This window comes from Rhea pennata, chromosome 6 (genome assembly GCF_028389875.1).
Source record: "Rhea pennata isolate bPtePen1 chromosome 6, bPtePen1.pri, whole genome shotgun sequence".
Classification (NCBI taxonomy): Eukaryota; Metazoa; Chordata; class Aves; order Rheiformes; family Rheidae; genus Rhea; species Rhea pennata.
This window is the reverse complement of record NC_084668.1, coordinates 43,625,396-43,647,721: the sequence shown is the minus strand read 5'-3', so window position 1 is coordinate 43,647,721 and position 22,326 is coordinate 43,625,396. Positions and strand designations below refer to the sequence as shown.

The window sequence follows — 22,326 nt, the reverse complement described above, 5'->3', positions numbered from 1 at the left end:
ATTGAAGAGCAAAATTGGAACAAAGAATATATTGTTTTACCTTGATTCACCCTCACTAAATATACAGTCATATGTATTTATGTTTTACATAAGGAACAAAAAAAAAAAAAAAAGGACAAACAAAAATATTTCTTACCAACAATCATACCAGCCTATCCAAAATAAATGTACTGGAGCCCCATGGAAAGACAAATTCTGTCCTCTATTAGAGTGGGTGAAATCACTGCTCCTAAGAACAAAATTTACTCTGCAGAGCAAATATAACTTCTAATTGTTTCCATTAACATTGTGGGAAACGTGTTTATGATATCAGACAGCTTTGCCTAGTTCTCAATTTTGCGAGAAGTAATCAAATGATTTAATACCCAGCTTGCCCATCAGAAAGGGAAATACCAAATCATGTCAGATTCTTTAAGTGTATAAGATTTATAGTGAGGTCTTCCCACCCAGACCATACAACTTACAATTATCTGGCATTTGCAGAGCGGCTTTTTGTGCTCCATTCTCACTGAAAATGCAGTGATCTTCAGAGATGTCAGTAGAAAGGGGCTTCTGCATTGGGACTCTGGATTTTTTTCTCCTTATTCCAAAACATTTAGAAAATCCCAGTTTTTTTCAAGAGTTCCTCAGCATTTGTCAACCATCTCTCAGCAGCTGTGACAAATTACAGAAGCTGAGCAGCTATCTTCCTGACATCCAGGCACTGAAAACCTCCACTTTAATGCTGCTGGCAAGGAGTTGCTAGCATTTTATTTCTTTACTGCTTTCCATTCTTTAAAATAATACACTAGTTTTCTATTTCCATCAATATTTTTATGCAAAGATACGCTAGCGTTCCTTTCCTACATGGTCCCCTCCAAGAGGTTCTCTGTCTCCACAGAATGGGTAAGGTTGGAAGGGACCTCTGGAGATCATCTAGTCCAACATCCCTGCTCAAGCAAGGTCACCTAGAACATGTTAGACAATTGCATCCAGATGGACTTTGAATATCTCCAGAGAAGGAGACTCCACAACCTCTCTGGGCAACCTGTTCCAGGGCTTGGTCACTCTCACAGTGAAGAAATTCCTCCTCACATTCAGGCAGAACTTCCTGTGGTTCAATTTCTGCCTGTTGCCTCTTGTCCTCTCACATGGGACAACTGAAAAGAGTTTGGTCCCGTCCCCTTGACACCCTCCCTTAAGGTACTTATACACATTGAAAAGATCCCCTTCAGTCTTCTCTTCCCCAGGCTAAAGAGACCCAGCTCTTGCAGCCGTTCCTCATAGGGCAGATGCTCCAGACCTCTGATCATCTTTGTAGCCCTACACCGGACTCTCTCCAGTAGCTCCATGTCTCTCTTGCACTGGAGAGCCCAGAAATGGATGCAAAACTTGAGATGAGGCCTCTCCAGGGCTGAGTAGAGGGGCAGGAACACCTCCCTCGACATGCTGGCAACAGTCTTCCTAATGCACCCCAGGAGACCATTGGCCTTCCTGGCCACAAGGGCACATTGCTGCCTCATAGTCAATTTGTCATCCACCAGCACTCCCAGGTCCTTCTCTGCAGAGCTGCTTTCCAGCAGCTCAGCCCTCCACCTATGCTGGTGCCTAGGGTTATTCCTCCCTAACTGCAGGACTCTGCACTTGCTCTTGTTGAACCTCATGACGTTCCTCTCTGCCCAACTCTCCAGCCTATCAAGGTCTCTTTGAATGGCAGAATAGCCCTCAGTTGCATCAACCACTCCTCTCTAACCTACCCTGTCATTCCCAAGGCACCCAACAAGCAGGAACCAAATCCAGCTCCACTTGAAGTGCGGATAGCATTTGTCTCCATATAAAGGAGTGCTAGATGCAGCAGAAACTGTGTCTGCGATGTCCCTTCCCAAGACAACAGACAGCCAAACCCAACAAGACAGCTGTCAAATGGAAGATGACTGATGTCCTGTTAGTGCTTTGCAGATGGGAGGCAGCGATGTGCCATCAGGAGCACAAGCAACAAGAAGTTCACTGGCCAAGTTCCTTCACCTCCTCTTAGGGAATTAACCAGTGCTGAGAATGGGCAGCACTACAAATGCCTACCAGCCCCCTCCTTCCTATCGACCACCCCTGTGAGGGGCCTGTCCTCATCCACCTCTAAGCATCCTGCAGCCTGGACCAATGCCTGCAAATCACCCACTCAGTTGTTTTCTCCTTCTGAAGGTCATAGAAAGTGAATGTGTGCCTGCAATGCTCCCTGGGTTAGGAGAGTGGAAATGGCTGTGCTGGCAAAGGACTCCCTGTCAGGAAAGAATACGAGCTGCAGCACATTCCCCCAGGGTCTCTCCTGTCAGCCCCTGTGTTCAAGGGTGGCTGAATCACTGTGGGAAGGTCACTGGAATGACCTTCCTGAGCGGCAGCATCTCCTCATTGATGCTGGAGCTTTTGGAGCCATCTTTCACCTTGCCTTAACACACTTTGTCTATGAGAGGAAGAGCTCCATCATTGCCCCTGCCCCATACTCCTTGCCCAGCATGGCATGGCATGGCCTGTCCTTTCTCTGTGTGCCAGCAATGCTATTCTCACACAAAAGCAGGAAGGGAGGAATGAGTGCTATGAATTTGCTGCTGACTGAGTGGCCCTGCTGCAGGTCACCCCTCTTTTGGGCTTTTGTCTGGTTCCTCCGGGGACACACAGACCGGTCAGCAAGGTGAGATCCAGCATGGATCAATACTGCAGATCAGTGCTGTACTCATCTCTATTTCCCTCCCGTTCTTCAGGGAGAAGCAGATAACAGCTTGCACAGCTTAAATGTCTGCATTTGAGTCACCCTGGAAAGGACCACAAAAAAGACATGTCCCCCCCTACCTCAACTTCAATTATGAATTAATACATCTCTAAACCTCTCATTTCTCCCCCATCCCATCAACAAAAGTATGAGGCATCAGAAAGCACCAGGTCTGCCTTGGATACCACACACAAGACAGTGGCAGGAGAATTTCACCCTCCTCATCACAGAATAAGAAGTTGCACATCTTGAACAGCTGGACTGTAAAGCCACTCTCCAGTCTAAAGCAACAGTTAATCCAGAAAGAAGGGAAATAACTAAGCATCACTAGAGACTTGGATACCCATTTTGGCAGTAGGAAAAAGGACATGTTCAGTGAGATGCCAGCTTGTGAGAGACCAGCAGTACTCAGAAAGTGAAACAGCCTCCTTTGAGAAGACTAGAAGATATTCAGCACCTGAATAAGTCATTGAGTTATCAACACATTAGGAAGAGAGGATAAAATAGAAAGGAAAGTATTTTTTTCCTTCTTTGCTTTTTTTGACTGCTTTGAGGCACAAAATGCATAGAATATGGTTTGTGTGATAACAAAGGGATAGCACTGAACAATGCAAATAATTTAGCATCAGGCCAAGTCCTCAGAACTAATAAAGTTTAGCACTAATAGGTTAAAAGGCTATTCCAGGTATTACAAATACTACACACGGCCAGTTACTTTGAAAATATGCTATTAATATTATTTTCTAATATTAATATTATATTAATAACAGTAGCATGCAGGTGACATAAAAGGGTATAAGAAAAATAAGGGTAAAACTCACATCCGGGTGTGGAATAGCGTATTGTCCCTGAATTGTATAGGCCTGCAAAAGAAAAACATATGTTAATAGAGCTAGCAGAACTATATGACTAAACCCTGCGTCTCCGCTGGGACTATCATCCCTGTGCTTTGCTCCTTTGCTATCTAACATGGGGGAAAGCTGTTAATGCACAAACAAAACAGATGACCATGTTCCCACCTTGCTCTGCCCAGGACCCTGTGTTGTCACTGCCATCTGCACCAGCACTTCAAGTTGTCTGGTGAAAAGTAGGCAGCTTCTCATCTCAGAGTCTGCTCTGCGACAAGTGAAAACAGAGCTTGGAATTTCAGCAGTTCACAAAGCACTTTATGGGAAACGGGCATTGCGACACCAAAAAGAACCTGCCTAAAAGCCAGACTTCACAGCAAAAATCCCTGTCCTGGGAAGTGACTGGACCACACGCCTTTCAGCCCCCTGCCTGCAGGCATGTCTATTGAATGAATATATTATTTAAAATATCTGTTGCCATCACCAGCTGTCAATGATGAAGGCTGAATTTTGACACTGAAGGGGATGAAGGCAATACATTCCCCTGGACAGCAAACAGATGCTCTGCATACCTCCCTGGCTATCCCAGGTGAAGATGCCCCTTCCATGCTGCAGTGAATGCCAGTAAAATTCACTGAGACAGCAAGTCCCTGGATAACTTCCACTACAGCAATGGAGAAGTTTTTCTCTGATCAAATCGAGAGTATGTTGAGCTACCCAGCCATGTATCTTGAAGGGCTTGAGCTCAGTTTGGCTTTTTCAAAAGAAGAAAACAGCTATTTAAAACTCCCCAAACTGCATGCAGTACAACGATAAGGTTGTCACTGTGCTTTCCTGTGCTGAAGGTATTCATCAAATCAGAATTAGCAGGCCAATCTCTGCTGCATGATTACATCACCATTGCCCTTCACATATAAATTTGATCTCAGCATCACAGAAAATAAGGCAGCAATGGCAATTCTCTCCATATTGTGCTTAAGGTGCATTGCTGTTAACACTCTTTAAATCTACACATATAATCCAATACTCTTTTAGGGAAAAATACATTCCCAGACTGTCTGCACTGTAATGCATTTCATCATTTACAATATCTGTATCCATGCAGATGATTGTTGGCAGTTTGATTGTTATTTTTACCATCATTTGTAGCAATCCTTTCACTTCTGTAAATACCCTGAAAACAAGCACTGTTGTAGGTAAAGAGCCAGATGCTAGAGAGCCCAATATTTTGGATTTTACCAGCTAACAAAATAAATCTTGCTAGTTGAGACATTATTCAGATGATTCAAAAAGAAATGGTATAGAAGATGGATAACACTTTATAAAAGGGAGAGTAAAGACAGCAAAGAATTAGAGAAGAAAATCTCCCAATTACTTGGAAACTGCAACATCATTTGGAAACAATGAAGTGTTTAGTGTAAAGAATACCCCCTGAAAGCCTGGAGAAGGAAAGAGGCAAACCTGCATGTACAGAAATGGCAGTCATGCTGCCTGCCAGCACCCATGACAGAGGGTGCTCTAAAAAGTTCAGTTTTTCCTGGCAGTTTAATTTTGTCTTTGGTTGTTGGGGCAGACTATGTTTTGCTCACTGTTTCCTACGCCTGGCTGCCACTAAGCAGAGGTGGCGTTTAGAAAGGCTATAAAACCACACTGTATGTTTAGGGGCATGTGTGCATCATTCTGCAGAGGTTGTAGCAATTGTACAGCAACAGAGAGCACCACAGCAAGCATAACACCAGTGATAACATCTCAGATTAACACCTAGCCTCCTCAGGGTGCTCTGTTGATTAAAATGTTAGCCAAAACTCTGTAATTACAAAATATTAACTAAAGACAGAAAGGTGTCTTGGACAGATGCAACAGAAACTCCAGCAGCACTAATCTGTAGCACAGACATGGCCCCTACGCGGCCTGGGTCTCACTTGCTGCAAACGCTAACATTTTAAATAGGAACCTCAGCCTGTATAGCTGAGCTATTTGGAGGTTGCCATCAGCCACTACATCCCTCTAGCTGACTTATGTGCAGCTTCCTGACTTCCTGCAGGTTTAACTCACTCCATCACCCCCTGAAAAAGTCTCCCTGAAGCTACCAACACAGCTATCCAAAGGGAAGTGCTGTTCAGAGGCCCCAGGGCTCCCTGGCACAAGGCCTGGATGCTGATGACTGAGAAACATGCCATGCACCAAAGAGCTACTGGGAATTCAAATTCAAAGACAAAAGGAGATGCAAAAACCTTGCAGCATAGCCTATGTATAATGTGGCATCCTCTCTGTGGGGCGGGAAAACCGGCCCACTCCATGTCACCCCTTAGACCCAAAGGGCTCAACAATGCTGACTGAAAGGACAATGGAAGAGCTCTTATTTCTGGAAGGTCATATATTCCTGTGGTGTCACTTCTGTGCAATACACCAGTCATTTAACAGTAGGAGAAAAATTATATCCATCTTACTCTCCCTTTTGAGAAGATACAGTTCGTCAAACAGTTGGACTCAAAGCTCTTTTTCAGGATGGCTGCTCAGACCAAATGACACACTCATCCCAATTCTAGTGGCTGGTAATGACTAAGAGATGCTAATTCAGCACTCTGCTAGAAATAGCCTGTGCTTTGGTCATGGTTTTCTATAAGTAGCTTGCCCTTCTTCTATTTATTATGGTTTGGGAGAAACAAAATAACTCATAGTGTTACTGCGGAAGGCATTAGTTGGAGGCACAGATAATGAAAGGGAAAATGCTGGCTGCCGATGCCTGTGTTCAGAGAGTTCTTGGGTTTGGAGGAGAGCGAGCAATTTAGAGGCTTCTCAATCCAGACAGAGACAACCGGGGTCAGATCCACCAGCAGCTCAGGACTTGACTTGAAGTCAATGAACATGCTGGCACTTGTTTTTCATGACTGTGTCTCTCTAGTTGGTCTCCAGTTGTCTCCCAGATCGGGCTCTACATGTCTGTTGGAGCACCTGTGAAAGTACACATCTGATTAGATACACAGGTGCTACAGCACTTGGAGCTTCTTGGACACAGATTTGATTACAAGGAGATGCAATTGGATTAGATGGAAAAAAAAGAATGATTAAAGTTCTCTTTTTAAAAGCTGCCATCTGTTTATGTGTACTTGTTTCACAAATCAGCCACCTCAAATCTGGTTCATACTTTTCTCTCATTAAAGGAGTGCAATTTTAGGGTATTGACCTCAGGACCTCTCTCCCTCAGGCCTCTCTCAGACCTGGGGTGGCCATCCAGGTTCAGAAGGCATTCCTGGCTTGCATTAGGGGAGATCACAGTGACACAGGTGAGGTCACAGGCTAACCTGACGTTGCTTTTTAGCTAAACACTTTAAACTCATTCCTGATGCATATCTTAAGCAAATGACATATTAATCATACCAACTGAAAGGAGTGTCATCAACCGGGAACACATGCCATGTGCAAACGTCCAGCCTACATTGCATGCATGTGCCATGGAAGCTGATGGTTATTCTGTACACAGAAACATGTTCTCACTTCCCAAAAATTATTAGAAATAGTGCATCATAACTGCAAACCTTGCTTTTAATCACGTTTACCCACTGCATAATGCCACTGAAGGCAACGTAATGCAGGCTATCTCACAGATACAAATGAGGCCAATCTTTGCAGCAGAGGTTAGCCTGAAAATGGTTGTTAGAGTTCCCTAGAAAGCATCACCGAGCTGGGCTGAGCACCACTGACAGGGAACGACCCTTTCATGGACACTGCCAGGAACAAAGGCATTCAGCCATTCAGCCTGGAAGGGCTGGGAGGAGCCCTTCATATCTCTGTTCAATTACAACTATGCAAAGGAGAGATGCCAGAAAATAAAAAAAAACATTGACAGCCACTGTGGGAGCATGTTCATGGCCTTTCCTTGTATGAGGATTTTTTTTTCACAGCAAGTACTGAATTTGTATATGATAAAGCAAAACACAAGACAAAGAAAAATTTATAACGAGTATGCACAGGGCTGTGAAATACTTAGACCACATAAAGTTATCTGAAACAACAGGTTTCCCCAGGCCACATTAAAACCTGTGTGCTATCTCCAGCCATTTTCTACAAGGCATACAAACGCATGCGTGCACAGCGAAGCTGACACCTCTTTCCCCAGGCCAGCCCTTTTCTTACTCTCCACCAACAAGCAGAGGAGCTAAGCTGGGTGTCTGGGGTTGCAAACTCCCAGTGGTTCTGCAAAGAGCTTTCAGTCCATCTGTCATGGCACGAAATGGATGGGATGATACCATGCAAGTCAGAAGGCAAGAAACCTGAGTGCACTAACGGGCAGCGGCTGGTGCTGCAGTAAAAGGCTGAGGTTGGCAGTGGAGGCTGCAAGCGGGTCGGCTCTTACCTGACCACCTGCAAAAATGACAGGGGTGGAGGCGGGCTTTGGGCGGTAGGGAATGGTGGCACCTTTTGGTGGGGACTAGGAAAAGGGACAAGGAGAGGGAGAGAGAACATTAGAACAGCTTTCCTGAAACAGCGGCAAAAAGAGCGTTAGAAAGCACCCGACGGAGCACAGGCCACCACACGCGAGCAACACCCACACCAGGTGAACAGTGTTTCTAGACAGGAGGACACATGGGAAAATGACATTTAGTGAAGAAAAGAACATCCTTGGATATGAGAATTCCTTTGCCAACACATGGCACCCCAAAATATTTCGTTGACTTCAGCTGCTTCCCTCGCCTTTTCTCTCTGTAAACTGATGCTCATAGTCTAAACTTGAGACTTCCTCAAAATTCCATGTAGAGATCCCCAAAGTGCTGGAAAAGCTTTGTTCTTACTGCTTGGTTTGGTTTCTGACTATCCAAGCTGGCACATGCCTTCATGTGTAATGAACACTGCAAAGGGCTGTCACCACAGCCAAGACCCCCTGTGCCTGATGGGTGCCAGTTCAAGCAGTAACAATTGCTTTGGCTGGAGTGCCAAGGTCTAGAGGGTGCTCCATTCACTAGGGAAAACATGTAATTTGTGTCCTGCAAGAAGCTGGAAACAATCCTCAGATGGTAACAACTACATTTCTAGAGATCATATTCTAATACTGCACATTGGAAACTCCTTATTTAACTCAGCAGACAGATAACAACAGCTCAGGCACTGAGCTGTACATATTCACACCTTTTTCTCCTCTGGCAAAGTGCCTTGGGGCAGCACCACTCTTGTTTGCCAGGTCATTTTCCTCTTTGGTGCTATAGCCTGATCTGCCTGTGGATAAGTCACAGCAGAAGTTGTAGTCCACGTGTCAGCATCTGCATGATGTATTATATCTTCTCACCAAAGAGAAGATCCCTGTGTCTGTTTTCTCTTAAATGGGAGATTTCAGAGCAAATCCTTCTGAATCTAACCATCAGTGAAACAGCTCAATTATTACTAATTTATAATAGTGGGTAGTATAAATTATGTTTGTATTATTTTATGGAAAATTCTTTATTCTTCTATACATTCTTCTACACGTCATCATGTTCAAATATTGATATGAAGTATTAGTCTGTAGGAAAGCTGTATGACCAAAGCATAGCATGTATAATCACAAATCTGTTTTTCCTTTCATTGTATTACAAATCTTAGAGGTGATGAGCGAGAAATTTTCTGGTAAGATAATTTACGACACAGGCATTATAAGGAGTATCTCTGTGAACTGTTAAAGTCAAGAGACTCTCCAGATTTCAGACTGCAAGAAAATTCATGGATTTTATTTTTCTTTCCTATTGCTGAGCAGTACAGAGAACCAGCAACTCCTGTTTTGGTCAGTGAGACTGCAAGCATTCCCTTGGGCACGTCTAAAGTTCTGCCCATTTCTGCTGTGGTCCATAGCATTATCTGGATTCACACTGGTACCTAAATGACACAACTAAAATTGCACTTCTCAAGCAGTAGAGTGTATTAGTGTAGAAGTTCTGGTAGTATTACCAGAACTGGTTGATAACAATGTAAACAGCAATTCCTTCTTGGTCAGGCACTGTTAATTAGAAGTTGTTTGAGTTTGGATTTGTTTCATCTCCATGAAGCCTTGGATTTCTCATTCAAAGCTCTTGCAGCAGTAAATGTGCACCTACTTGCCATGAAAGGGCCAGTGATGAATGGGCTGGGATGCACAGCAAAGCAAATGGGCTTGCTGTCCATCCACTTTTGGGCAGCAGTGGGAGGGGTGGCTATCACTGTCCCATGTAGTTTCTTCTTTGACTTTCTCTCCTCCAAGGCAACAAACATGTATTTGGGGCACATGGCTGGGGTTGTTCCTGGCCATAAGTCATTGATACAGCAGCATGTCTATATTGCAGAGATCTTCAAGCTCTGCCCATCAGCATTTCTCCCAGAAAACAGCACCCTGGATATGCATCCATGAACTCTATTGTGCCTACAGGCCCTGCTTTCCACCAGCCTTTCTGAACATATTTTCCTGCTCTGCCCTCACTGGATCCCATGCCCAGGTCTTCTTTTCATGCCCTCAGCTCTCCTCCTTCTGCACTCTCCGCACCACAGCTATTCTCCCAGCTCCCTTGAGCACAGAGGATGTGCTGGCCTCCTCCCAAAGTTAGCCTTAGCCTTGTGGGGCACCAGGAGCCCTGCTTAGAGGAAGCCAACACCCTAGGGTTTTACAGAAATTGTTGCAATCTCTATCTTCTTCCTACAGCATCCTCCATGCTGCTGTGACCACTAAGCTAAGGTTGTCAGAGCCTGTGTAGCCTCCTCTGAGGCCCCTCACTCCTGAAGCCAACCCAGCACTATGACACAAACAATCTCCTTTTGGGCACCCTACCAGACAGATTTCCAGCTCAGGACTCTAGAAATAATATACGAACACAGCAGGGGAAACACAGGGTGGGTTTTAAAATAAATGTACCAGGAAATAAGAGTGGTCCGATAACAAGTGGTGAACAATAACAGAGACACGCTCCACATCTTTCAGTGCTGTTGTGGTGGCAGGTGACTTTTTTCCTATATACTTTACCCCCTTTGTTACAGACTGTACCTCCAGCATCACCACACAGATCTGTTTGACACACTGGATAATTGCGTCGGGTGTCCCCGAGATTGTCACCGCCCGCTCTGTGGAGTTGGGCAGCATGTCCCCCGCCACTTGAACCTGAGCACCTGTGGACTGGAGACAGAAAGAGAGAGAAGGAGAAATCCCAAACCTGAACCAAGACAGCTGCAAGAATGGAAATGCTCAACAATCCCTTTCCTTGCAGGCAGCTTCAGCACTTTGCATCTCCAGCAAGCTGCAGCTGCCCTGTGCTAGGTCAGACACAGCAGCCTGCCAGCACACACAGGAGCCCAACTGCTTATGTGCTAGGCACCTGAGGAGTGAAAACTGTGTCCTTCCCTCCTATGTCAGCAGGACTGTCCTAGGAAGCAATGTGGCTCATGATGCTGGCTACCTGACAATCCCCCTTTCCAGGGCTCACCCTTGGTTGCAGATCATATCTAAGGAACCATGATTACATGCAACAGGTAAAACATATCTGATTTACCTCCCTGATTTCCTTGATCTTGGAGCCTCCTTTGCCAATCAGGGAGCCACACTGGCTAGCTGGCACGACCAGTCTCAGCGTTACCGGAGGTTTACTGGTAGCGGTGCTGTTGCTCATCGAATTGGTTATGTCCTGGAGAAAGAAGAACACAACAAATCAGTCCTTCTTATGCGACCACATGCCAGTAAAGAGGTGTCTCCAAACTTGGAAAGCTGCTTGGCCGCTTTCTGTCCATAGCTGTTCTAGATGCTCATGTAGATACTCTACAGACAGCATTGCCTCATCTGGTGCTTCTGGTTAGTGGCAAGTTGGTGGGTTAACTCAAGGAGGAGGGGGTAAACAGCATTTCTGTCATTGCAACAGTGTCACTTGAGCCCTCTCTCCCCTGGCATATTCCTACTAAAATTTCTTGATTCACAAGCATTATACAATAATGCTGCAGCACATCTCTGGCTTTTTCACAAGAAATTATAATTCTAAAGGGCTGCAAGAAGCAGTTAAAGTGCATCTATAGCGATTTTGAAGCATTTCCCCTTGTGCAAATATGTTACAGCCAGGAAACAGCCAGCCATCACTGTGCTGATGAACTAAGTTATTTTGATCCTACAAATGTTTAGGACATGTGATTTTCCTCTTTCTGGATTGCCTGAAATTAACTGCAAGATCTCTGGGACAGTGTCCTGAAGCTCAGATCTTGCTTAGCCAAAGATACCTGGACCAAGTAAAAGGTTTTGCACTGAGGTTTGCGAGACTGTAACCTAGTCCAGCCAGGCACAGATGGGCTGGAAGTAACCAGGAGTGTCTGCACGACCAACCACTGCAGCAGACACACTTTATCTCTGCTAGCCCAGTGGGCCATCTCAGCTGGACATAGACCTTTGCTCCTTCTCTTCTGCTCTTGCAGGGGAGAGTGGTCACATTTCTCACCTCCTCAAATTTGTAAGCGATCATGGCAAAAGCCTTGAAGATGGCATCAGTGGGGCCTGTGATGGTCACAATTCGCTCTGGACAGTTCCCCTCTGAGATGTTGATTCTTGCTCCACTCTAGAAAAAAAAGGGCAGCCCTGAAACATTCACAGCCAAGCAACCACCAGGGATGTGCAGTCTTTTCATTGGGTCTGATCCTGCCCAGGCCTGAGAAGGCTTAGTGCACAAAAGCAGAAGCTCAGAGAGCTCCAGGAGGCCTGGGAGTTGGTTGCTCCCTTGGTCTGTGGGCATCACCAGTGCCAGTCTCACAATATCCTGTCTAACCTCAAAAACTCCCAGCAATTTAGATCACACACCTGCCCCAAAGGTATATTCCAGTCCTTCCTTATCCCAGCCTTCAGAAAGGACTGACAAATATCTGCTCTGGATCTCTCTTACTGCAAGGTAAAACTACAAAGTCAAGACCAGACTGGTTCATGGGAACACTGCTTTTAAGAAGAGCATTTCCCGCTGGTATGATAACCCTTCAGTATCTAAAGATACAACAGTCTTACATGAACTCACACATCTTGCAAGTAAGTTCATTTTACTGTTTCATTAATATCAAGCTCTTGGCTCTGTAAAAATCCTATTAAATGTAGTAGAAGTTTGCTAGAGTATGGAGAACAGGAAAATGGATAAAATAGCTCTGGGGACAGCTGAGATTTTACTGCTATGTAGCCAGGTTTCTTTTCCTTACATTAAGACTGAAACTATGAGTAACTACACATTCTTTTATGGGGCAAATAATTGTCCACACTGCTGCTCCCCCAGACAGGACAGCCCAACTGGTCTTTCCGACACCTCTCTGCTTGTCTTACAAATTGTTTTACAAGTCAAGGTTGCTCACCTCCTCACGCATCTTTTTCACGGTCTCTCCTTTCTGAAATAAGAGACAGAAACACATACCACTGTAAAAAGTCAAGTTTAACCTTCAAAGCAACCCTTCTGAACATGTTCAAATCTTCCTCTCAGGCAGTTCACAACCAAACATTTGGGCAGCTCTCTGATGCCTGGCCCTCCATTCCCATGTGATGCATTTGCTAGGTAGGCTAAAGAGCTGACAGTACAAACCCACCCCTTTATGATCTGCTCCCATATCTTTAAGATACTACAGAGGCAAAATATCTACCAATATAGCTTCAATCTTCCTTTCTAAATTTCCTACTAGGAGAAAAACAGCACAGAAAAACCTCAGAAATCTGCCAAATGTTCAGAAAAGCTGATGTGTCAAAGTGCTTGGAAGGGCTGTTTTTCATCTAGTATCTGGAGTGATCTAGTATCTTTATATCCAGATATAAAGTGGGTAAAACTATGAATCTTTCCAGATCTGACAAACTAGAGGAAAAATTATGCACAAGCATAAAAAAGAAGGTGTTCTTGCAGCAAATCTTTGCCACCATGAACCTGCTTTTTAAAAACATTAGGAAATCAGTCCTATATAGTAAGGATTTTTCAAAATACCTCAGGAAGTATCAATAGCATCAGGGAACAGAGCCTCCCATTAAGCTTTCTGCACAAGCTATATGCTGTTTGGTGGTATTTAGAGGCAAGGGCCATGGGGTTTAAACTGTTTCCCATAACATTTCTTAATCTTTCTTAAGAAAGATTGCCCTTTACATATCAGGGCAAAATGATCATAAACATCTGCCTTAGCAGCCACAGTGAAGCAACTAAAAATGGCATGAGGTAAGGGTTGTGGTTTTGTTTTTTGTTTGTTGTTTTTTTGGGGGGTGGAGAAGTGGGGAAGGGTACTCTTTGATCTCTGTTGGTCTCCTAACATTTCCATCATGGAAACACCGTGATAAGCTCATACACAGAGAACATTTGAAGGGACATCTCAGAAAAACAGAAAAAGGTAATTAGCATCTATCAGAACACAGGTAGTAAACAGTGTAGGCAATTCAAGGAGCATCTAAATACATATTTAAAGACATCATTACCTTTCCAATGATGCTCCCGACTTCCTAGAAAAAAAAAAAAAAAAAAAAGCCAGACACAAAGGAAATGACATTACAAGATGTGAAGATAATCCAGTCAAATCTCATTATAGAATAGAGACCTGGTGCACACACTAAGTCACACTCGAATGCACTGTCCCTAGCTAAAGGACAGTGAGAGAACAGACAGGGAAGTATCTAAGAAGGTCCATGAGCACTATGCTGTGGAGACTATCAACACAGCTGCAGTTCCCGTGGCAAATGCAAGAAAAGTGCATGCTGCAACAGTGGCTGAAAAGGGAGAGAGTGATGCAGCCTTCTACAGAGGCTTCGCTGAGGGTCTATCTTTGTCCCCATCTCCCCAGTTCTTGCTCTGCAGAGGAGAAAAGAATCCAAAATACTGACTTGGGATAGTTCCCCTCCACATGGGATTGTAGAAAACCACCACCTCAAGCAGGAGTCCAGTGTTGAGATCTCAAGGCAAGCATGTCCAACCAGCTCCATCCCAGATGAGCACTACAGGAGTGTCCTCAATGAAGGTGTCTCCTGGTCCTGCCTAGGCAGTAGGAATCTACGGCTGGGGCTGCTGTGGTGCCTGCCTGGGTAGGCACTGGAATCTTTGCAGGTACGTGAGGCTGTGGGGATGCAAAGCAGTCCAAGTGACTTGCTAAGAGGCCACACAGGCAGAGGGAACAGTAATTCAACAGCATCTTGCATACACAGGCTGCCCCAGTGCCTCCTCAGGCCCACAGCAGCCCACAATATGGTAAGGAAGCAGTTGGAATGGGGTTGGGCGAAGCTCAGACACCTGGGAGAGAGGGCAAAAAGCCAAGGCCAGCACGGCCCAACCCTTCTACACATGGAAATAGCTCCTTATATCTGCTCCTCTTCTAACAGTCACAGCATGGGGCTTCAGAGATGCCAAACAGGCTGGCAGGACCTGGGCACAGCCAAACTGAAGACAAGAGAGGAAGCTACCTCCCTGAATTCTGCAAGGAGAACATCCTTCCCAAGGAGGCCTGTGGCAGGTGAAATGCAGGCACCTACATGCCAGACCCCTGTTACCTTGCCGTGCATCAGCAGCCGGATGGTGAGGGTAACGTTCAGGCCACCTTCAGAGACCTTCGATTCCATTTCCTAACGAGGGATGGGAGACGTGCGTTAGCTGGGAGGGGAGCCCCGGCGCAGAATGACCCAGCACCAGAACAGTATCACCTGCGAGGACAAAAAGGGAGAATGGCTCAGAACCACCTATACAAATGCTCCTCTTGGTCCCTCTTTTTGGCTTTTTCTCACCTTTCTCTGCTGACCCAGACATGAAAATATTGACCCCAGTGGAAAAATAACAACCTTTTCTCCTTTTCTGTCTCTTTTACTACAGCAGGGAGGGTGAGATGAGCACATTAGTTTTTTTCTCAAAACAGTTTTCTTCATGCAGGATGAACCCTGCAGAGTAGCAGCAGGTACATGAAAGCAATAGCAGGAGGAGTTGCAGGGGAGATGTTACAGCCTGAGAGCATTCATTGGTGCAAATCAGGCTGGCCTTTTACTGCAGAGATCATGCTAGGTGCAAATCCAGAAACACTGTGGAGTGCCAACTGCCACAGTTTGTCTCCAGCTTTAAGTAAAAGCCAAAGCAGAAACAAAAGATTCAAGCATCTGAAATGAAATAGCCACAGCACTAGCTCAAGCCCATTTGAGCTTAAAAGAAATTGTGTTCCAGCTGAGGGCATGGAAGCAAGAGCAGGAAGTCAGGGAAGCAGTAGACCAAAGACTGGCTGCTGAATTATGACTTTTAAAGACACAGAACACACATCCAGCAAAACCAAACTCATAATTTCAAGTGTGAATGGCGCTCAAAAAAATCTGGACTGGTTAGAGAAGCTGATACTTCAGTAACAGGGAAACATATACCAGGCCCAAAGAGCAAAAAGCAGGTAGGACCAAATTGGTGTCCTGATTACTACATTCCTGTGTTTCCTCCAGATTTTTAAGTTGGGCACAGCTTGGGCACTGTGTCTGAGGAATAGATGCCACTTCCACCCATACATGTTCTGCATGCTATTTAATGAAATATCTTAACTTTTTCCAAGTGTTGTTCTTTCCATTCCCTTGCTTTCCTTCTCTGACCACTATATGGAAAAATATCATTGCTATTTTAGAGGCAAGAGAAAAATCATAGTAAAGCAACTTTCTTCCCTAACACCTTAACACCTGAGCAGGGACCACATATATGAAATGTCCCTGCAGCCTACTATATGAGGATACTGTGCATGTGGTCCTGTCTCAAAGAAAGGTGTCACAATCCTCCTGTGTGCAATCCCCTGAGATTTGCAGTATTCTGTTCCATGTTACTTAATCCCTCAGTTTATTACTGATGGAAGGTTTTTCGTCACAGTTATGTGATGGCATCTGGCCTTTTCCTTTGCTCAAACAGGGACTTATGGGGCAAAAACAACAACAAAAACAAACAAACAAACAAAACAAAAACCTCAGAAGAGCTGCTTTGGGACCTAAACCAGTGCTCAAGTATTACTTTAATGCAAAGAGGCATATGGGATGTATAAAACAGTCAACAATACATAAAGCATGGCTGGAAGGCAGGGTTGATATAAAGCTTCCTCTTCCAATAGATTTTTATAAAAACCCAAAAGTGGATAAAAAATATGTGGTTAGCAGGGAGATGATATTCCCGTTGAACTAACAGGAGATCAATTCATTGGTAAAGAGGCCACTTGTAACCTACTTCTAAAAGTCAGTCTTGAGGCCTTTGACTTTCTTTTCATTTATAGCATCCTCACAAGAAAAATAAGAAATGAAATGTGATGAAGATATCAAGCTAAGATACTGGTAAGATATTATTAAGAGTGGAGAGAAGGAGAATATCACAGAGGAAGAAGCAGATGACCTTGGAGACCAGAGTAATGGAAATGGGATGAAATGCCATAATACAAAATGCGAGATCAGGAATTTTCTGTTTCAAGATCGAGTTCATTGCAGGCAAACAATAAAGGTAAATACATAACTGATTTTATTAGTCAATCCCAGGCTGACTCCCATGTATGGGAGGTAACCAGAAAAAGGACAAATGCGGTGGGAAAGGCAGAAATTTCAGGGCTGATTCACGAAGATCTGCATTGCCATTTGCTGTAGGTGAAGCTGACATGGTATGCCAAGAGATAGTGCCTGTACCAAAGAGATACTCCCTGTGAAGCAAAGCTCTGCCCCATGTCCCAGTGCAGCATGGCCCTTCCACAGGGATGTCTTATACAAGGATCAGTTTAGCTCTGCCACAAGGGAAGACACAGCAGCATAACTCCACTACAGCTACCTACAAGCCCAATGCACATCAATACAGATGCATAACATCCCTTCACAGCTGGTACACATCTGACTGATAACACAAACAGAAGAAGGTAGAGGCTGTCCACAAATAAGGCATATCCTCAGGTAGAGACTGTCCTGTCTTCCAGAGGCAGTGACTGCAAGGCCATCCTGCCACATACACTGTGCCTAGGGCTTCCCTGTGCAAGTTGCCTGATGACCATGGCCTAGGCAGCAATGATTCGGGCTGTCAGCCCAACAGCTAGGGGTAGACAGGCAGGTAAGAGCGGAATCCAGGAACAATTTGGATTTTGCCACTGGGGCAAAGGACTCCAAAACTCAGCTTGTTGGCAGAGCTGTTATAAAAACAAAGACATCCTCCTGCAGCACCAAGACAGCCACGGTACTTCTCCCTTTGCTCAGCACAAGAGCTAGCAGGCCCAAATAGATGGGTTACAGCTCGCCTTCTAAGAACTGGCCAGATTTGCTGTTTCGCTTTCACCAAATGTAGTGTAGCATAATCACTTACTGCTGCAATTTCTATCATGCCTTGCTCTGTATCCCTCACATGATGAGCTCTGAATCAGGCTGTTATGTAAATGTTTCCGATTGATTGAAAAAGTGGGTCATGTGTTAGCCAAATGCTCCTGGCTTTAAGATTTATCAGCATTATTAAATTAAACACGCTTCATGCTTCAGTGAATAGGAAAGCTACATTGGCCTTTTCTTAATCAGACTGATGAAAGGTATGTCTTTTATATAGGAGTTCATAAACTCAATGGAAATGATGGGAACAATAGGGTAGAGGCATTTACTCTATATACATGCCTTTCCCCACATAGTTAATTCTTCATGGACAAAGAATAGTTCTCTCCAAAACACCATTTTAAGCATTTCAGAGCATTTCCTGCCTGAAAAGAGACCCATCTAAGGCTCTTCCTCTTCACAGGACCATCATATTCTGCTTATTTCAAAGAAGGTTTGAAATTGCTTCTTTGTCTTTCTACTTGAAAGCCCTGAAGATACCATTATGTCCAGTCCAATGGATAAAATAGATAGGATGCCCAATTCCATCCCAGTGCAAAGCAGGTACAGCTCCACTGAAGTCAAACATGCTGCATCAGGAGACAGAAAATCAAAGTTTGGCCATGAGATGGAAGAAGCAGTATAGCCAAGCAAGGTTCTACCAAGTGCAATGACTGGATAAACACATACTGAGGACCAGTGCAACATCTTCCCAAGCATTGCCATCTTGGAGAGCAGCCTTTATTGGTCTTTGGAACAGGTTTCTATTGCAGTAAGGGAGGCTCTGCAGGGTACTCGCAGAGAATATGGTACTTGACACAACACTGATCTGCCCAAAAAGAGCTGGGGAACATTTTACAAGTGGCAACTAGCAACCCCACAAAAAAAAAAAAAAAAAAAAAAAAAAAAAAAAAAAGGCCTTTTAACTCCAGTTGTCTTTTGGAAGAATTCTCAGAGGTTTCACCAATATTCAGAATAATCCCATTCTTTCTTTCCCTCAGCATTGAGATTAAAAAATATTATATTAAATTATTAAATTCTGGAATTTTTTCTTAATCTTTCAGGAATTTCCTGCATCTGAAATCTGAAAAGGCTGTTTAATCACAACTGACACAACAGAGGAAGGAAAAGAAGAGAGAAAATGGAAAAATGAGAACAATGGAAGGACTGTCCCACAAACACATTGCTTTTTCTCCATATTAGTTTTTTGTGGGCTAGATTGATTGGTTAAATTAATGCTGTTTTAGGTTTGCTAATGCCTCAAATACCAAAATGCTCCTGAAGATCAAGTAAAACCTTATTATTAAAAAAATGCTGAAAATTATGTATTCAATTAAAGACTATCACTATTTTCACAGTTATTTCCCATACTGACCACTCCTGGCAGAAGCGTGTGAAGCAGAAGAGAGGAAAGGGAAACTGAGCTCTGGGCTGGATTATATTATCCAGTGGGGCTTCCATATGAGAGCTCAATAGACAGCTATTAGGATCCTGCACCCCACAGCCCCCATCAAATGGTGGGCAACAAGCAGCATTTTGTGCAGCAGGTTCAGCTGAGCCCCAGCAGACCATGGACCTGGGTTCACTGCCTGGCTCTGTGGTTGCTGGCAGTGTTGAGTGCATGCATTCACGTCACGTCAGAGTGCAGATAAGTCACCTCAAAAGGAAGACTAGCTCCTGTCACTACTGCAGCTGAGCTTGTGACACATTTGCCTGGGAAATACCTTGCTGGAACAACATCCAAATGCCTACACAGCTATACAGTAGTTCAGAGTACTTTGCTTTTCACTAAAATGCCATTTCATTTCCCTCCAGTCATGGGGGAAATTTTGAAAAAAAATCTCAAATGGCTCCTTTCCCACTTAAATGCTTTATTTCTTTGTTGCAAATGTTTTGCCTAAGTTCAAAGACAGCACTGTGTGAGCAGGAGGTTGGACTAGAGACCTCAAGAGGTTCCTGCCCACTTGAATTAGCCCATGATTCCCAATTCTTCACAGAATGAATTTTAACTCTTTCTCCTCCTAGAAAGTTGAGAAAAAAGGCTCTTCCTGGCTGTCCTGCAGTCTGTGCTTCTCTATCCCTGAAGTCATGCTGTGCCATGGGTACAGGTGCCTTCCCCATCCTCTGCCTCCTGTGAAAGCAGACAAACCTCATATCAAGCAGAAACACCCCCACCGCCTGCCTTTGCCATGCCAGCCCTCTTCCTCTCTAGTGCATCCACTTCTACTCCCTAGGCATGCTAGTCATGCATGAGTGAGTCCTGTGGCACAGCTATAACAAATGTTGCATGCACTACCTCTATAAATGTTCAGTGGAGACCCAAGGCATCTGCTACAAATACCAGTGGGCACATCTGGGATCAGCTCCCCAGTGATAACTGCCTCCTCTCCTGGGACACAGAAACATTGGCATGCATTTTAGAAGAGCTAGCTCAGGCTCTCCTCCCATAAATAAGGTCCATCACAAAACTGTTCCCTTTGCTTTGGTGCCAACATTGCTACTTCCTAAAGACTCTAAATTCGGAGCAGGAGTCTCCCTTCTCATCCTTTCAGGGCTGGGGTAACTGATTGAGCAAGGGCATGTACTTCCCAGCACAAACTCCTCTCTTCATGCCATGGGTTGGCACAGGTGTTTAGCGGGTGATTTCCTTCTTATATTTTCTCTTTGTGGCAAGGAGGTGTTTTTGATTTCTTCTCCAGAGATCTGTGAAGGCCATAGTAAAGTAAAATTACCCCTGTCCTAAGCTGACAGCATTTTTCAAATTCGTTCTCAAACCCTTCTTCAAAGCAGAGTAAGAAAAAACACAACAAAGGCAGAAAATATGCTTGGGTTATCTTCACTAGGTCACCCTGTTGCATCTGGGAGATACAGTCATGCCAGAAGTTGGACACGTGGTAGATTTTCTGTTGCAAATTTCATCATGGAATGCTCTCATCAGTATTACGGAGCCCAAAATTTATGGATTTAACTAGATATTTATTTGGGAGGATGAAAATGTTTTGTTCAAGCTGTCTGAAAATAAACAGAGAGGACAACTTGTTGCAAAAACATTCCACAGGCACAACTCACTCCCATCTCTGAAAAGTTTGAATGGAAATTTACAGGCACTGCCAAATCAAACTCAAGGAAGAATGTCTTTGTAGCCCACATCACCCATTACTTGCTTTTTTTTTTAAAAAAAAAAAAGAAAAAAAAAAAGGAGGAAAGAAAGAAATCACTGACAAGTTTTGTCAAGCTAGAGATTGCACTTAAAGCACAACACCCCTAGCCCCTTCTACCAAGGACTCTGGTAGATCCATACAGTCCAAGTGCTTTGCTGTAGGTCTGTGGACTCTGTTGATCTGGTGCTGAGGAAACCATGAAAGCCTGAGACCCTGCTAGATACTAAAGGCTTTACAATCAGTGTATATAATTTCCAGGGTTTTTTTTAAGCCTCAAAGGTTTGTAAGAACTTGCATCAGGCATCAACACTGGGCAAAGACAAACCAGCAAATATAATCATGAGACTTCCCTGAACTGAAAGTATAAAAGGAAATCATGTTCACTACCCTTGCATTAAGCAGAAGCTATATGGTTAGTACTTTTGCAAATATTTTTACATGCAAAGCTCCTGGGCTTTATCTAATTTCCCTCCTTTATGGGGAGGCTGTGCAGCCTGTCTCCTGGAATCTGGCCTAGGATCATCTTGCCAGTTGCTTAAAGGCACTATCACCATATTAAAAACATCCAACATGCTTCATGAACTCCTTGGTGCTTCAGGAGTCCCACCATCAGAAATCCAGGCATTAAAGACAACTGCAAAACTTCAGTGTCCTTCAGCACACCATGATATGTCGCAGCAAGGCCCATATTTCTAATGTGGCTGGTTTAGTTTCCTGCTGGGGATTAATATCTTGGCCAGAATGTCTATAACTCAAGAATGCTTTTTTTTTTTCCTGTGAGGAAGGAAATGTTTAAACACCTCTGACTTCTCAACACTCCCTGCACAAAATTCAGTTCAACGTTTTCTACTCTTTAGAGACTGAAAGTCCTGTGCTGAATGCACGTAAAAATGTATACAAAAGGGAAATTCCTCTATTTTACACTTTCTAGTTTGCTCTCCTGAGAAGAGTTGCCTGCTCACTTAAGTAGGAGCTTTCTCCCCACTCACCTCCCCGCAGCTTGATCCTGCCATTAAGACCTAATCTGGTGATTTTCAACATTGTGTTTTAGCAGCTGGAAAGCAGTGCAATGCAAGAAATTCAGGATTATGATGTCAATACAGTCTGGCCAGATCAGGTTGGAGATGGAAGGAGCAAGAAGATAAACTGCTATAGCAGAAAAAAAAAAAAAAATCTAATATTCCCTCAGACACAAACTCCATGTTGAAATGCATCAGCCATCAACAGAATTAAGTTGTCAGAAGGTCTGACGCTATAAGGAGAGAGCACTAGCAAAATCTACATGAATGATGCCAAACACTATTTCACAATAAAACTGCATTTCCAGCAGCTGCT

The 22,326-nt window shown here is 44.1% G+C and overlaps 1 protein-coding gene across 2 annotated transcripts in view; it reads right to left on the bottom strand.

Annotated features, from left to right (window-relative positions):
• Window positions 1-22,326, bottom strand: part of PCBP3 (poly(rC) binding protein 3) — a 76,355-nt gene that overhangs the window by 16,728 nt on the left and 37,301 nt on the right. For both annotated transcript variants that reach the window (XM_062578391.1, XM_062578392.1), the window contains exons 3-10: window positions 15,047-15,118; window positions 13,985-14,008; window positions 12,892-12,924; window positions 12,003-12,119; window positions 11,076-11,207; window positions 10,574-10,702; window positions 7,949-8,023; window positions 3,565-3,606 (exon numbers count right to left, since the gene is read on the bottom strand). In XM_062578391.1, the coding sequence (XP_062434375.1) occupies window positions 3,565-3,606; window positions 7,949-8,023; window positions 10,574-10,702; window positions 11,076-11,207; window positions 12,003-12,119; window positions 12,892-12,924; window positions 13,985-14,008; window positions 15,047-15,118 (624 nt within the window). The remainder of the gene's footprint in view (window positions 1-3,564; window positions 3,607-7,948; window positions 8,024-10,573; window positions 10,703-11,075; window positions 11,208-12,002; window positions 12,120-12,891; window positions 12,925-13,984; window positions 14,009-15,046; window positions 15,119-22,326) is intronic.